Source organism: Channa argus, chromosome 19, assembly GCF_033026475.1.
Source record: "Channa argus isolate prfri chromosome 19, Channa argus male v1.0, whole genome shotgun sequence".
NCBI classification, from domain to species: Eukaryota; Metazoa; Chordata; class Actinopteri; order Anabantiformes; family Channidae; genus Channa; species Channa argus.
In genome coordinates, this window is record NC_090215.1 from 19,529,495 (window position 1) to 19,546,244 (window position 16,750).

The 16,750-nt window shown below is 43.0% G+C and overlaps 1 protein-coding gene across 6 annotated transcripts in view; it reads left to right on the top strand.

Annotated features, from left to right (window-relative positions):
• The window catches only part of LOC137104722 (disco-interacting protein 2 homolog C-like), a 55,898-nt gene that overhangs the window by 24,449 nt on the left and 14,699 nt on the right, over window positions 1-16,750 (top strand). For 5 of the 6 annotated variants that reach the window (XM_067486331.1, XM_067486333.1, XM_067486334.1 and 2 more), the window contains 18 exons: window positions 260-406; window positions 963-1,082; window positions 2,863-3,060; window positions 3,370-3,461; window positions 4,231-4,341; window positions 6,112-6,235; window positions 6,948-7,057; window positions 7,971-8,073; window positions 8,169-8,233; window positions 8,402-8,495; window positions 8,646-8,765; window positions 9,410-9,524; window positions 10,248-10,387; window positions 12,352-12,488; window positions 13,328-13,536; window positions 15,428-15,542; window positions 16,147-16,348; window positions 16,474-16,574. In XM_067486331.1, the coding sequence (XP_067342432.1) occupies window positions 260-406; window positions 963-1,082; window positions 2,863-3,060; window positions 3,370-3,461; window positions 4,231-4,341; window positions 6,112-6,235; window positions 6,948-7,057; window positions 7,971-8,073; window positions 8,169-8,233; window positions 8,402-8,495; window positions 8,646-8,765; window positions 9,410-9,524; window positions 10,248-10,387; window positions 12,352-12,488; window positions 13,328-13,536; window positions 15,428-15,542; window positions 16,147-16,348; window positions 16,474-16,574 (2,303 nt within the window). The remainder of the gene's footprint in view (window positions 1-259; window positions 407-962; window positions 1,083-2,862; window positions 3,061-3,369; window positions 3,462-4,230; window positions 4,342-6,111; window positions 6,236-6,947; window positions 7,058-7,970; window positions 8,074-8,168; window positions 8,234-8,401; window positions 8,496-8,645; window positions 8,766-9,409; window positions 9,525-10,247; window positions 10,388-12,351; window positions 12,489-13,327; window positions 13,537-15,427; window positions 15,543-16,146; window positions 16,349-16,473; window positions 16,575-16,750) is intronic. The other variant, XM_067486336.1, reaches the window with a different exon arrangement.

Sequence of the window (16,750 nt, forward strand, 5' to 3'; positions counted from 1 at the left end):
TAAAATGTGCTTTAATTGACAATTATGCAACAATTATTATGCTGAGTAGATGTTCAGTCATATCAGACGTGTCAGTGAAGTGACCCACATTATTTGAACAGGGCAAGTGAGCATGAGGACATGTCTAATTGACTACGGAGGCAATAAAACATGCACTTGAAACACAGAGCAGTGATGAATATGAACAATGAGTCACAACTGGCCGTCTACCTCTCCCTATTTTCACTCTCCATCTGTCTTCTTCTTCCTCTCCCCTCAGAGAATCACTCGGCCCCCCCGGATGTGACGGGCTACTCGTCAGACTCGTCCCACTCCCACACCGAGCGTCACCACATGGCCAACATGGGAACCATTGCCAGGAACACGCAGAAGTACGGCAATGCAGAGCGCATGGAGACGGGCGACGGTAAGAGCGGGAAGCACGGTCCCACCTTCACCGCGCTCCCGACTGCAGCATCGCAATAAAGATGCTGAAGACAGTTTGATAAAAATAGAAGCTCTTTAATCAGGCGTGGAGCTCAAATTGGACCACAGCCTTAGAGAACTGACCAATTACACTCAGTCTGTTGCTGTCCCTCTGGATGAACAGATTGGGCTTGTGTTTTTACCCTTTACTTTTTTTAAAGAAAGCTGACAGAGCATCTTCATTGTTTTTCAGCAGGCTTCACAGTCGTACAGTCGCTGTTGGATAACTGAGAGCTGCCCAGAACAGCTACAATCTGTGGTTTCACATAAGCAGCTGACAATTAAATGCTCAAGAAATGTTGATTGAGAAAATGAAGATCCTCTCTCATTCACTTCACACAACCAGACCTTATTCATTTCTGTGATTTGAACCAGAATACTCCTGATCACAAGCCAGATTCTAGTCTCTGGCTTCCGATTAATTGTCATCACACTTGTGGAAGGCTGATGAAGCTACAACACGACACTCTTGTGTTTGTGTGTGGTTTTTGTTGCAGGTGTCCCCGTCAGCAGTCGGGTGTCGGCCAAAATCCAGCAGCTTGTGAACACGCTGAAGCAGCCCCGCAGACCTCCGCTTCGAGAGTTCTTCGTCGATGACTTTGACGAACTTTTAGAGGGTTAGAAACTGTGTCTGTATCTGCATGACTCACGTTTCTGTGTGTCTGCTTTACATAAGTTACTTTACAACTGTGTTGGGCAGCTGAGGACTCGATTAGTTACAGCTCACCTCATTCTATCATGGCGTAAGACAAGATTGTCAAGATGATACACCTGGAGACATGAACAAGTGCTGAGGTGTTTCACCGCAGCCATAATGGTGTATTTAGTTATTCACTGGATGCTAAAAAGGAAAGATGGTGAAGAAGCAGAAAAATACCAACACTGAACTACATTCCTTTCCAGAAGTTTCTTTAGATGTGAATCAAGCAAAGTAACATAGCTACAGTGAGTTTTTCATCCTGGCTTATTGGCAATATCAGTCCCTGCAGCATGCACTTCCTCAAAGAGAAAGACTGGAGACAGACGATAGCAGATATCTTCCCCAAAGGTCTGAAGCTGGAGCCGGCCGGTACATGCCGGGCGAATAAAGGAAGCTGCAGCGTAGCTTGTGGAAATTCTTGCAATGCAGAGAAACGGCGGCGGTGCTTGTAGAGCAGAGGCAGAGCGGGACATTTCTGACAATTTAAATAGACGTCTCAATCCAAAGTGTGTGTTGGGCCGGTGAGGCAGAGAGTGGAGGATGTACAGGAGCAGCCTAGTTTATGTTAACTGCCTGACACAGCTGGCCTGCAGGTTTTGCTCGAGAAAGTAATCAGCACCCACTTCGCCCCGAAACACAAAATGTATCTCTTTTATTAATAAAAAACCGGAAAGTAAAATCCTATCCGTGATCCAGGATCACATTGATTTTTCTGCAGTGCATTCTTGGTATAGGGCTTTGGACATTGGACATTATCTCACTCTCTATGCAGGTAATGATAACATTTACATAAATCTCACAATCTTGTGTCAGAGCCAAGAATAAGTTTTGTCTGAAAGAGGAGGGACAGATGATTTTAGACATTGTTTTTGTAGAATTCAGCCTTCTTCACCAGGTTTAGCATTTAAAGTGTTTTCTTGACATTTCTACTGTGGGAGTCTTGAGGCCAGAGATCTTTGCAGATCATTACGTCTGGCTGCTGTTTTCTCTGTTCTCACCATCTGGCTGCATTTTCTAGCTTTGTCTCCAGCCTGTAGTCTTTTCATCATCTGTAATTCAAATTTCTACAAAACCCAGCATTGTCCTGGTGAAATTCTACAGAGGGTTGTAATCGGCTGTGGTGGCTATGCAAGATAGTATTGAGCTTAAGGTTCATGTAGTGGTTAAAACCTCCAGTTTGCTCTGAATTCATATTTTATGACTATGGCTCAAGGTTGAATCCTGTCAAATCCCTCCCCTCTGATGCCCCTCAGTGTTTGACTTGTGTCTATGTACATAAGATATTAAAGAGGGGCACAGGCCACCTTCCCTCAGTAAGTCTGTGTTAACACACTGGTTCAACAAGCAAATGTGACATTTTACAGGTTATTAAGGTTCATGTTTGAGTCCCACATTTGACCTGGTATTTATTGCTGTGGATTTTCTCTGTGTTTTCAGGGCTTCAGAGTGTTAGGTTAAAGTGCATGGACACTAGTTTGATCAGCACGTTTTTCTCTTGAAGAGAGCTGTGGCTCTTTACCCGGCTAATTAATAATCTGTGTATCTGAGTGGGATTCCAGCTTCCTTACAGCGGTCCCTCTTTGTTACTTCAGCTAAACGTTTCCATGTGGTGTTTTCATGAGCCGTAGCAGACAAACTGTGAGCAGTAAAGCTTTGTGAGCTGTACACTGATGACATTATCATCTCCTCGTCCCCAGTCCAGCAGCCAGACCCCAATCAGCCGCGGCCAGAGGGGGCGGAGATGATGCCGGTGCGCGGCGAGGCGCTGGGGGTGGTGACCAACTGGCCTCCCTCTCTGGAGGCTGCACTACAACGCTGGGGAACCATCTCCCCTAAAGCCCCCTGCCTCACCAGCCTGGACACTGCAGGGAAGCCCCTGTATGTGCTCACATATGGTAAGCAGATGTTCACTCACTCATTCAAACCAGTTATTTGTACAGCAGTTAAATCCACTAAAAATTGGAGTTTACTCTGTGCAGGCCTCTTCCAGTACTGCAGTGTAAATACACATTACATTTAAAGTAGGGCTGTTCCAATCCAGTGTTTGGCCCAGATTCTAATCCAGCTCTATAGGGTTTGAAGCAGCCTCTCGACTCCTAAATGTCATCGCTTTATTGACAGTCTGTCCTCAGAATAGAAGTCCAAACGCACACGTTCTGAATCCTCTCTCACGCCCCTGCATCTTGTGTCCTGCTGTCTTGCAGGGAAGCTGTGGTCTCGCAGCATCAAGCTCGCCTACAACATCCTCCACAAACTGGGCAGCAAGCAGGAGCCCATGGTGCGACCTGGTGATCGGGTGAGTCACACTCCTGCTCCACCACCGATGCAGAGTTTGGGCTCTAGGTTGTTTGACCTTTCCTCATAGAACCCGACTCTTACGTTTGACTGTAATCAAATGCACTTTGTCTTCCTCGCAGCAAGTTTTCCATTGCTACAAATACTTCTCCTGCTCAGTTGTAATTTCCTCTATTTTATTTTCCTCTACACAAATATATAATAAGTGTTAATATATCTGAGCTTTTTCTTTTAATTCAGCCAGAGCAGGTTGTTAATGGAAAAGTTTGCTATTTTGGGAAACAAATCAAATGTATGTGTCTGCTGAGAGTCTGGTGTGAAGACTGATGCAACTCCCATATCTGTACAAAGCATAAAAATCTGGAGCATGGACCGTGCATGTACGCATCATATTCATCTTTTACAGATTTTCTCTCTGCTTTTACAGCCACAGTGCACAACTAGTTTCTGCATAGTCTGACCTATATATATAGTTATGTATTATCTTTTTACACTTACTGGCCAATCCTTTATGTACACGTGTACCAAATGTAAACCAAATCATACTTTTATATTAAATTGACCAGTTGTTATTAATTGATGTAACTTCCCTAAAATCAATCACAAGCTACTAACTGCAAATGTCTGTTATTTACAAACTTTCTGAGATAAAGTGACTTTCAGAATTCTACCATGACACTGTAGCAGCTTGTTCTGTTTGCTCACTAGCTGTTTTCCCTCATTCTTTGGTGGCCATGAGCTGTGCTAAAGTGTCCCCTCCCTCTCCACAGGTGGCGTTGGTGTTTCCTAACAACGACCCGGTGGCCTTCATGGTGGCCTTCTATGGTTGTCTGCTTGCTGAGGTGGTCCCTGTTCCCATAGAGGTGCCCTTAAGTCGCAAGGTACTGAATGAATTTCCCCGACATGATTGTCCCGGTAAAAAAAGTCCCACCCTGGCTTTCGACTGTGCTGTATAACAAATTAAACTCTAATCTTTGACCATTGCTGCAGCTCTCACTCCTGTTAGTTTTCTGTTGCTCTACATGACGTCAGGTGTATGTAGTGTTGATCGTGTCTGTTTCAGCCACCTCCCATTTTCACCCACAAGCTTCAAACTCTGCTGCGGTTCATTCTAGTCCTTCTCATGTGGGCATCTTACTGCTACCGCAGACACATCAGAAGCTCAGCACATTTGACAGAAATAAGCCTGTATGCTGCCCTGCCACAACAGAAACATGTGTACTGTCATCGTTTGGCTCAACACACCACATCTTAAGAAAACGTGTGCAAATACACTAAAAAAATGTAGCATCGCAAATACATAAAGTACGTTTAGAGGTATCACTGCTGCAGCTTTCAGCTGCACATTAACCTGCCCCTCCAGAACCCCCCAAACCCCACAACCTACATGTATGCTGCAGCATTTTCCATAAAAGTTGTGCTTGAGTTGGAGAAGAAATGCAGCAGGAGCAGCAGTACAGCAAACATGTGCTTTAGGGGCAAATCATGAAAAATCTGAATTAAAAAATAGCTTTGTTTCTGACACTTTTTGACTACAAATCTGCTAAATTGCTTTCAATGTAAGAGGATGTATTCAGCACTTCTCCATGATGGCTACAATCTGCTTATTGTGTTTTTATTCAAGTTTTACATCCAAGATTGCAGAATGCAATATGTCCAAACTGGATCCAAACCTCTACAGATATTTATATCTTCTACCTGCTGTGGATGAACTTCAGTTCTCAGGTTCTCTGAGCCTCTTCAGGTCTTGTCCCTGTGTGAAGCTGAGATGATCTGGGATTATACACAGAGGGAAATTACCAAAGCTGTTCCTGTGGCTTTCACTGTGTCCACTTATTGCTACGTGCCCAATGCTAAAAGTAAGAATCAACATGCTTTTCTAAACCGGGAAAGACTCAGAGAAAGTGTCAGAAGTGTCGATTTAACTCCTAAAATAAAGTACAAAGCATGTCCCATCATATATAAACCATCTACAAGAAACAATCAGCCGTACTAAATAATAAAACATGGTATTAGGTAGCTTTTCCACAAGAAAATAGAGATCGGTCAATTGAGCTACTAAAAACAATGCCAACAAATCTAAAGAGGAGATCAAATGTAAAATTTGCCAAATAAGAAAAACACATCCAAACATCTATTAACACAGTTAATTAGCTAACTGAATACATAACAGTAGCAGTAACACGTTCATGTGAGCTGGAGATTCTATAATGTGGCCTCGTTGCATTTGAGCCCTCGGAATTCTGCCTTCCCTTTGGTTAACTGCTGCAGATTTTCTCACCATTCTTTGTTTTTTTTATTTTTTAGCGCCTTAAACCGTCCTGACTCCACATGCACGGTGTTTGTTTCAGCACAAGCACAGCTGTGGGGGGAATATCGGTGAAAAGATACAATTACTGTTTATTCACACAAACAGCAGAAAATGTGAGAAACAAAGCTTTGTTAAACTCTGTTTACTTCTAAATCGGTGGATATATTAATAAATGACCATTTAAATATTTCTCTTGTGCTCCTCCTGCTGCTTAACTTTGTTCACCCCTCTCTGCACTTTGAGCGTGAGAACTTCATCATGCAAGAATTTGCATTTCTTTCACTGTTGTGTTTTCTGATAAATGCTGTGTGCTCTCCCCCTCCCCATATTGGACCAACAGGACGCCGGCAGCCAGCAGATTGGATTCCTGTTGGGAAGCTGCGGCGTAACCGTGGCTCTGACCAGTGACGCCTGCCATAAGGGTCTGCCCAAGAGCGCAACAGGAGAGATCCCACAGTTCAAAGGTGAGGGTGGAAACCATCAGTCAGAGCTGGGTTGTAAAGGAGGGTTCCACTGTGGGGGAGGGGCGGCGTGCACATTATCGAGAGCAGGAGAGAAAGACAAAGTGAGCTTTAGGTTTAAATTCATCCAGAAAGGTGGGAACGATGTGCAAAATGGGAATAGAAAAATAATGCAATGAGCTTTGATTGTAAATAGTACAAAGACAACATTTAAAATGATGTGACGTGAAAAATGTTTCTCTTTGAATTTAATGCACTGTGTCTCAAAAAGTTGGGACAGGGGAAGGCTGTTCACGGCCGCGGTGCCTCTTCATCAGTTAACAATCTGGAAGTTTTGAAGAATTAAGGACACCAGTTACTGTAGTTTCAAAAGTCACATCCCCCTTTTCCTTTGCACAAAGTAGGATTTGAGATGTTCTTGTTAGTAACTTGAAAACTGAGACTTAGCCGAATCCTAAACAATGAAAAATGTGTGTTAACATGCACTGTCACCTTACTCGTCAGTAACCAGGTTTCTTTATTGCATGTAAACATAGTCAGTGTAGACTTCTGTCATAAAAACTGTTACTTGCATGAAGTAGGTTAAGTTACGAATTTCTCTGTTTATGTGCCTTGTATCATTGAGTGTATGAAGGAGAGGCCTTACACAGCATCTCTCTCTCTCCTCTCCAATGTCTCTCGCCCACACACACACTCACACTCACACTCTCTGCAGGTTGGCCCAAGCTGCTGTGGTTTGTCACAGAGTCAAAGCACCTTTCCAAACCTCCCAGAGACTGGTTTCCTCACATCAAGGATGCAAACAATGACACTGCTTACATAGAGGTGAGCTAACACACACACAGTAAGTCACAGGAATTTAAATACTGGGCTCCTGCCTGTGATTTGTCTCTGCAGTGCATCAAAAGAAAATGTATGATCTAGTTTCTTCTGTGTTTGAATTGACTCTTTATAGTTAAATATTTCTCATTAGTCATATTTACCATAGAAATCAAACAAGACTGGTTTTACTTGATTTTGTCTCCTTTTGGTTTTCAGTTTACCACATCGTTTTCTTTTTTTAAACAATAGTTCAACATTATTTAGATTTACATTATTTTTTATTATTATTATTATTTAGTTATCCATTTTTTGCTGTTGTTTGGTTTTCTTGGAATGAGTTAGATACACACACAGACGGAGTGAAACTGTATATGAACAAGGAGCTTATGTGCTGGAGTTTTCCTGGATTTGTTTTGCCATTTCACTCAAATCTATGTTGAATTAACACATGAGTGATCTTTTCCTGTCGATTTAGTATTTGTTTTCATCTAGATATGTAGATATAGATATGAATGTAAAGCCTGAAATCAACTTCATGAAAACAGACATAAAATGAGAAGTGGTTTTATCATCAGAAAATATGTCAACAAATTTCATATTGGCTCAATAAAAGAATACAGTAAAAGAAACATCCAGCGAAATTCAACATCATCTGTTTCCAGATGATCTTTGTGAAGTTTAGCTGTTTACATCACTGTAACTGAGTTTCTCTGGTTTTTAAATTGTAGATGTTTAAATTTGTAGATAACTGATTTATTGATGTTTGGCTATTGAAAATAGATAATCAAATCCATTAGAGAGAAGCACATTTTGTTCTATTGACCTATTTTATTAGGATTGTTCAGGTACCAGAAGACTGATCTTAACAGTTTCCCTCTGCTCTGATTCCACTGATTCCCTCTTGTTTTCCTCTCAGTATAAAACCTGTAAGGACGGCAGCGTGTTGGGAGTCACGGTGACGAGGATTGCTCTGCTCACACACTGCCAGGCTCTCACCCAATCGTCCAGCTACACTGAGGGTACACACATGCACACGCACACACACACACACACACAGTCTCCAGGTCACAGTTTGATAACTTTACCTTTTTTTTATCTCCATCTGTGTTTGCAGCTGAGACCATAGTGAATGTTCTAGACTTTAAGAAGGATGTGGGACTGTGGCACGGCATCCTGACGGTAAGACTGGCCTGCTAGAGGTCAGATGTTAAAGATCAAGACTCTAACTAATACTTTAATACTTCTAATACTATAATTCAGTTAGACGAAAACAAGTTGCCACCAATGTCAAACATGCAAAATAATTGCACGAAGCATTGTGATGTCATTTTGTGTGTGTGTTGGCAGAGCGTGATGAACATGATGCACGTGATCAGCGTCCCTTACTCTCTGATGAAGGTCAACCCTCTGTCGTGGATCCAGAAAGTCTGCCAGTACAAAGGTCAGACACACTCCACCCGCCACTCAGCTCAGTTGCTTCACTATATTCCCTTGTCTGTCAAACAGATCAGATACTAACTTTGTGTGTGCGTGTCTCTGTGTGTGTGCGTGCATGTTTGTGTGTGTTTGTCTGATCTTCCCCCCCTTGCAGCTAAGGTGGCCTGTGTGAAGTCTAGAGACATGCACTGGGCTCTGGTGGCCCACAAAGACCAGAAGGACATCAACCTGAGCTCGCTGCGGATGCTGCTGGTGGCCGACGGATCAAACCCCTGTAAGGTCACACCGCGCCTCCACAGCCAAGCTCTTTCACTAACTGGGGAGTTTAGAGAGGTGCATCTGAGATAGAGAATGTCAGGGAAAGGAATAAACTCTCCTGGGAAGTTGGGAAACTGGGTCACTTACAGGAATAGAGCAGGATGTGTCCCGCTTCGCACATTTGGCACAATAACTGCTTGAAATATAACAGTAGGGACAGGATATCATTTTCTGCTGCATACTGATGGCTCTGCATGTTTTTGCCCATTAAATTACACATATGTTTTGCATTACTGCTAACCAGTTTCTTAAGGAGAGACGACATCATACCACCACATACACAGCTCGAATAAGTTGTGAAGGAGAAAGTACTGCTGACCCAATATGAGGTCGGGTCTTAAACTTTTAATAAGACCTTAAAAGTGCTGTTCAGTGGCAATTAGACCTGCCACTGAACAGCACTTTTGGGATGACCATGACCTGGATGACTGAGAACCATCACAGACCAAAGAATAATATCTGTAAGATGGACTAACTTACTGTATAAAGTTTGGCAAGTGATGGAAGAAGAAACAGGGTGTTATTGCAACTTGAATAGTCGATGCACAGACTTCTCAATGCAAACAGCCCTGACCATTTGTCACTGCTTGTGTCTGTCAGGGTCCATCTCTTCCTGCGACGCCTTCCTCAACGTCTTTCAGACTAAAGGACTGAGAGCTGAGGTGATCTGTCCGTGTGCCAGCTCCCCTGAGGCCCTCACAGTGGCCATTAGGAGGTAGTGCACACAAACACACACAGGCTCATGCTCGCAACTCAGCTTTACATATGCAGATTATGCAAAGGTCTGTGCACACAAAGACAGAAGCACAGATATGCAAACAGCTCCATACACACACCTATGCAAACATATCAAGACAGAGTACACACTGTAAACACGTGATTATATATACACAAAGGAGTGAAGCTAAATCCAGTTTATTTGTTCAGAGGAAGTAACAGAAGGACCTTGTCTGGATCTAACGTAACTAATAAGACAAAAATAATCTACTATAAAGCTAAAAGTGAACTCGTGCTTCACTAGTATCTCAGTGCAGTTCATGAACAATTGCACATTCAATTTGTCAGGTCTTCAGTTTCAGCCAAGGCCAAACTCTATTTGAAAAATGGAAACGGCTGCAAAATTGGATAGTGGCCGTTTGAAATCTAAGCTGAACACGACCATCAATCTGAATCTAAGCTCAGAATGGATTCCTGTCAGACGGTCAGCATATAAAAGCACGTCCTCCAGATTTTGAGTTTTCTGATCTGTGGCTAGAAATATTAAACATATCACCATTTGTACTTGTAGCTACATGCACAAACATTGAGTTACACAAAAGATCTTAATGAACTTAAACAACACACTTAGGAACAACCCATTAATCCCACTTTGTGAGCTCCTGTCTGGTGTTGCAACATGAGTTCATGTGGTTCACTGGGGTGTGCGTGTTCCCCGCAGGCCTGTGGAGGACAGCAGCCAGCCTCCGGGTCGAGGTGTCCTGTCTATGCAGGGTCTGAGCTACGGTGTGGTCCGGGTCGACACGGAGGAACGTCTGTCAGTGCTCACCGTGCAAGACGTGGGCACCGTCACACCGGGAGGTGAGTGCAGTGTCTGTAGTGGTGAACGAGAAAGGTGGCGTTTCAGATATTCAGAGTTTGGCTAATCATCACAGGGTTTTCAGTTTCTAACAGTATCATTTTGTACTGTGTGGAGATGGTTGTATGTGGTAAATATAATCAGTGTTTTATACTAGTACATGAAATAATTTCCACTTTAATGTTAATGTGCTAAATGGCACAAAATCCATCAAGTGCATGAAGCACAGCTGTTTTTCTTGAGCCTCAGCGATACATGAATCAGCCACAACATTATTATTAACATTATTTATTTATTTAAATGGCTCCTGATTTAAACAGGTTAATGGAAAACATAAGTTAAATCTTATGACCCATTTATTAAAGTCTAGTTGTGATAACGAAGGTATTGGCATTAGTCACAGATGTTTTGTTGTTGTAATGTGAGATGTTCAGTGTTAGTGAATAAAGATTTAACTAACAAAATGAAGTCTTCTAGGATCTAATATAACAGAATTAGGTCAACTTTGTATTGGATTATCAAGACACACATGCAGTAATCAGACATCGTCATGCTGAAGGGCATTATAAGAAGAGGTGGTTTAATGTTCTCGACATGCCGTCATAATGCTATGCTGGATTGGTGCACTATGTTTACCTGATGTTCTCCTGACCATCTGTGCTCGTTGCTTCTTTGAGGGTTAAACTATCAACCTTCAGCAGAGTCATGCACTAAGTGGCACATAATCCATTAAGTGCATTAAATCTGATAGATTGTATTAGTGCTGTGTGAATGTGTCACCTCTCCTTTTCATCAGTTTTCAGGCGGTTCTCTCCCCTCATGACTGACAAAGTTGAGCAGTCTTTGCTTGACATTTTCAAGTTAAAACCCACTGACAGTTGATCCTTTCTCTTCGACAGTCTTTGGGTAGAGTCAGACCCAGAATCTTCGAAGAGGTTATACAGATAATAAAGAAGCTTTCAGTAAATCATAAATCACCTGTTAGGTTTCTGATGATGGGTCCATGGACACGAGTCACATTATTGGTTGGCTGACTTTCAGTTTACGGCAATGTCATGGACCAGATTAAACCTGATCATAAAAACCTTTACACTCAAGTAGGGCAGCAGTTATATTTGATCATTATTAATTAGAACAGCGATTATCTGCATGATTAATTGTTAGCTCTGATGCAAAGACACACATTAAACATTCATAATGTGTTTATGGGAGCTGCTGTTGTACAAATCAGTGTGTAGCTGTATCTTCGCAGCACTTTAACAAATGGTAAAGCTCTTCGTGCTTTGGCTCTTTGCTTATTTTAGAACCTTAATTTATTAAAAAAAAACATTTTTACCAACTGTAAGTTGATTGAGATGAAGGAATAAAACAGAGAATTTCTACATGATGCTGTGAAGGTCTGTCTGTTATAATCCATAAAGAAGGCAGTAATCTGCAGAAGGGAACGTGTAAACCCTGCTGATCAAACCCACAGACTGTCAGAGCTCCACAAACATCACCATCACAAACTCGCTCCACCCAGTGTTCAGCAGAGTAACTACACCTGCTGCACCACAGCGTGAAGAGCAGCTGTTCTCATCAGGGCTATGATAAGGGAGCCGCTTTTCATCAAACTCTACATTACCATCAGTCTGTGTTACAGCTCCTTAAAATTGTTCTTGCCTGAACTGAAATATTCCTGTTTCCTACAATGGCCTGTTTTAGATATTCAGCTTTTAATGCAGTAACATAATTGGGTTACAACAACCTACTTTAAGCTCAAACTCTGATGTTGACAAATGCGACTAAGGTCACTCTCATAAACAGGTGCATGTGGAATGAATAATTTTACTGTCAGGATCATCACTTCTTTCCCCCTGAGACAGAGGACTGTGTTAAAATAGGAATTTCTTCATGGAAACAGGATGAAGCTTAGAGGAGTTAACCCACCTCCGTCTCTGTCTCTGTCTGTCTCTGGTCCCTCCAGGTCTGGTGTGTGTGGTGAAACCAGAAGGTGTCCCTCAGCTCTGTCAGACGGACGAGATCGGTGAGCTCTGTGTTTGCTCCATCGCCACTGGCTCTTCCTACTATGGCCTCACCGGCATGACAAAGAACACGTTTGAGGTGAGGTGGCCTGCTGAGTGTGTGTGTGTGTGTGTGTGTGTGTGTGTGTGTGTGTGTGTGTGTGTGTGTGTGTGTGTGTGTGTGTGTGTCAGAGCATCTCCAGATCAGCAGGTGTTGTGAGGAGGCAGCGCTCATTACCTACTAAAACTAGTCCAAAAGAACAGGAGACCCAATGAGCAGGGATGTGGATGCTGTGTGGAGCCTGCTATGATCTACACGTGTCAGAACACACAGTGGAGCTGTGGAGCTGCTGTTGCCTGCATACTGACCCCCGTCCACTGCAGAAAGCACCAACAGTTTGCACAAACCCCCCCTTGGACCCTCATTCTTGGACCTATAGTTACACACTTGTGTGTGTTGCCATTAAACTGCATTCAGAAATTAGGCAACATTAAATACCAATACTTTTATGAAATACTAGTATGTATAGAATTATATATGTGTAGAATATTTCTTTGATCTGAGTACAGTTATTATCTGTGTTCTCTAATGCTTTGAGTTAAAAGAAGTTAAACTAAGAGATGTTTTTACTAAAAACCTAATTTTTTTAGCTAAAATAGTAAATTCAGGGCTGTTTGAAGACGACACACGGTTGCTCATTAAATGCTAAACATAACAGCAGTTTTCCTCGTGTCTCTACGCTCGGAGGCTCAGTCGTTCTCTGTGGTTTTGTTAAACGCTGTGTTACAGTCTGTTGCACTTGTATGACATGGGAACACTGAAGGGCTCTGCAGTACCCCCCTGTGCAGCAGTTTGATGATATCAATATGAAAGTTAAAAATACTAGTGCTGGCTTGTTGCCATGGCGACCCTGCAGCTGAATGCCTGCGTTTCTGTAGGTTTACCCGGTGAGCGCCTGCGGGGGGCTGATCGGCGAGTACGCCTTCGTGCGGACCGGCCTGCTGGGCTTCATTGGCCCCGGCGGCCTCGTCTTCATCACCGGCAAGATGGATGGTCTCATCATGGTGAGCGGGCGGAGGCACAATGCGGACGACATTGTTGCCACGGCGTTGGCAGTGGAGCCAATGAAATTTGTCTACAGGGGCAGGTGAGACGGGAGAGTTTACATGTTTTTAACATCCCTGCCGTCGATGAGGGCTGAAAACTAGCCAGATGTCCAGTCCTGGCACGTTTACTGTCACTTTGATAAATGAGCTTTGCCCAAACACATAATAAATCAAATAAAGTAGCGCAATAGTGGATGAATCCAGAAACATCAACAGAGCGACGCTAAACAGTGTTGTGGACCATGGTGGAGGAGATTTTAACTGACAGGGTCTGCCGATGTCTTCACAGACATTTAAAGCACCTTCTGGTTTTGCAAAAGCAAAGCTGAAAGTTTGCCATTATGTCCGTGTGTATCTGTACTTCCATTCTGTTTCTGTTCACACCTTTGTTTCACGGCTGGCATCATATTCTTTAAAATGTAATATAGCTCTTTCCTGCTCTGGACACTGAAGTAGGTAGAGTGAGTCCTGGTAAACACCTCCATCAAACAAACATAATCCGCCTGCAGTGGAGCCTCCATCTTAAAGTGAATGAGCCTCTAACACACAAACATTCACCATTTTCTACTCGGTCAGTGAGACTAATTTGTCAGAGCTGTTTTAGATTCCTGCTGCACTCCTCTGATGTGACACCAGGGGCTTACAAACCTGAGGATCTGAAAGAATCACATTATAAATCAAGATAGTTGGAGCTCTCTCTGTCTTCATTAACCTTTTTTTTAAAGCCCTTTAAACCAACAAAGGAAGTTAACATTTTAGATGTTCAGCCACAGCTCATGAGTGACAGAGGGGTTTGAAAATACATAACATTTCTAGAAATACAATGATAAAATGCATCAAGACTTATGTAAATGGAACATGCAGTTGTTTGTAACATTAAGTGTGTGTGCAGCCGCTTCTGACTTTATCTACTGCCAGTATTGGCTGTAGGGAGATTGACTGGGACGCAGTTTAAATGCATCTGCTGCATCAGCTCTGGCTAGAGACATTATGTTTCCAGGTTGTCCATCCGTCCATCTCATTCTTGAGAAGGAGATCTCTCAGGAACACCTGCAGGGAATACCTTCTAATGTGCAACAAAGAATGAGCTGATTACAATTTTGAAGGTCAAAGGTCAGTGTGACCTGATGTCTGTCTTATTCTTGTTGAGGCGATATGTCAGAAAGGGAACATTTCATCTCGCACAAACGTCTACTTGGACTCTGGACAGACAGGATGTAAACTGCAACTTGACTGGACTCGACTTGAATGTTCATGAGCTGCTTTTATGTTACTGCTTTTTGATCTGCATGTCAACGCACAATGTTTGGCCTCAGTGTTGGTTCTTCGGAAGCAGACCTCTTCACATTCAGTTCAGCAGCTGCTCGTCCTCTTCTCCCTGTAATCTCACTAAAAATGTAGTTATGAAGCCACAAACAGGCCTAATTTTAAGTACTTTGTTGTGGTGCCTCCCTGAGGGGCAGACAGTTTTTGATTATTGTGAAACTAAATTAGAGTTGTACCCGAGTAGACACTGTTTTTAGCACATTTTATTTATGTTTTTGGCCAATATTAAATAGCATTAAAATGATCAATTTGTAGCCAAGAAGCAGCATATTTGTAGCTGACAGCTCCCAAGGATGGAAAAGCTTTTGAAGCTGCCTTCAAAAATGTAACGGGACACTGTTTACAGCCACTCACCAGATGGTTCCAGAGATAACTCACCTGTTGCTTCATGCTGGAAGGATTTCTCTGCTTATATTATTTAAAAGAACTAAAGTTTATTTTAAGTCTAGAAGGATCCTCAGTCATATACTGTAAATGGTGAATAATGAATCTGACATTCAGCTCCCTGTGTGATTAGTAAAGTGGCCTCTTACAGTCAAAGAAAGAGATAATGAAGACAGGAATGTGAGGTGAACCCAGCGATCTCATTGTCCTCCGTCCCTTCAGGATAGCGGTGTTCTCCGTCACGGTGCTGAGGGATGAGAGGAACGTGGTCGTGGCTGAGCAGAGACCTGACTCCACAGAGGAGGACAGCTTCCAGTGGATGAGCCGCGTCCTGCAGGTAGATCACATGTCAATAAATCACACACTAAACCACCGGGAGGACAAAGCTTCCTTCTGACTTGGAATTTGATTTAGCTCGCTAATCCTTTCTACTTTATTTTTTATGTTTGGTTTGATCCAGCCAGTGATCGTGACTATAAACACTAGGCTGTAAAGGTGGATTAATGAGTACATGAGTTTCCAAGTCTCTTCATGTACTGCTTCGTGGTCCTGATGACCTCATTTAGCCACTGCTTAACAACTGACATTTTTCTGTTACAATTTTAAGATACATTTTCAATGCAGAAATACTTACAATAGACACCTGTAAAGCAAATTCAGCAAATGTCACAATGTAAAACATGAGTAATGATTATAAATACCAAAGGCTTTTCGTAGGCTGTTTGTGTATAAATGGCAATTAAAAATGCATTAGGTGAAGAAAAAGGTGGGCAGAGTGTCTCATCAGTCTGCAGATTGTATCCTTTCTGTATCAGTTATCATCTATTCACAGAAATAATCTCATCCCACACTATTCCAAATGACTCCTCACTAGAGGAGCAGATAATCCCACTGTCCTCTGACTGTCCTCTGACTGTCCTCCTCCCCCTTTTCCCTCCCAGGCCATAGACAGCATCCACGGGGTGGGAGTGTTCTGCCTGGCTCTGGTTCCGGCTAACACGCTGCCCAAGACTCCCCTGGGCGGCATCCACCTCTCCGAGATCAAGCAGCTGTACCTGGAGGGGGGGCTGCACCCCTGCAACGTCCTCATGTGCCCCCACACGTGTGTGACCAACCTGCCCAAACCACGGCAGAAACAGCCAGGTGGGGACCAGGCGTGTTGGACACTACTGTGTGTGTGTGTGTGTGTGTGTGTGTGTGTGTGTGTTTGTGTGTGTGTGTGTGTGCAATGTGTATTTCCGCTGATCCCGTGTGTGTGTGTGTTGCAGAGATTGGACCTGCCTCTGTGATGGTGGGGAATCTGGTGTCAGGGAAAAGGATTGCTCAGGCCAGCGGCAGAGATTTAGGACAAACCGATGACAACGACCAGGTGAGAGACACACACTTTATATGAGGCTGTGAGGAAGCAACCACCCAAACACATAAGCCACATAGTCTTTTTTATCACAGACAACTGACTTAGTGAAAGGAATCATTCAGGTTTTCTGAAGCTGGTCTTATTATAGTAGTTCATATGTATATTTGAATAAATGTGACTGGACTGTA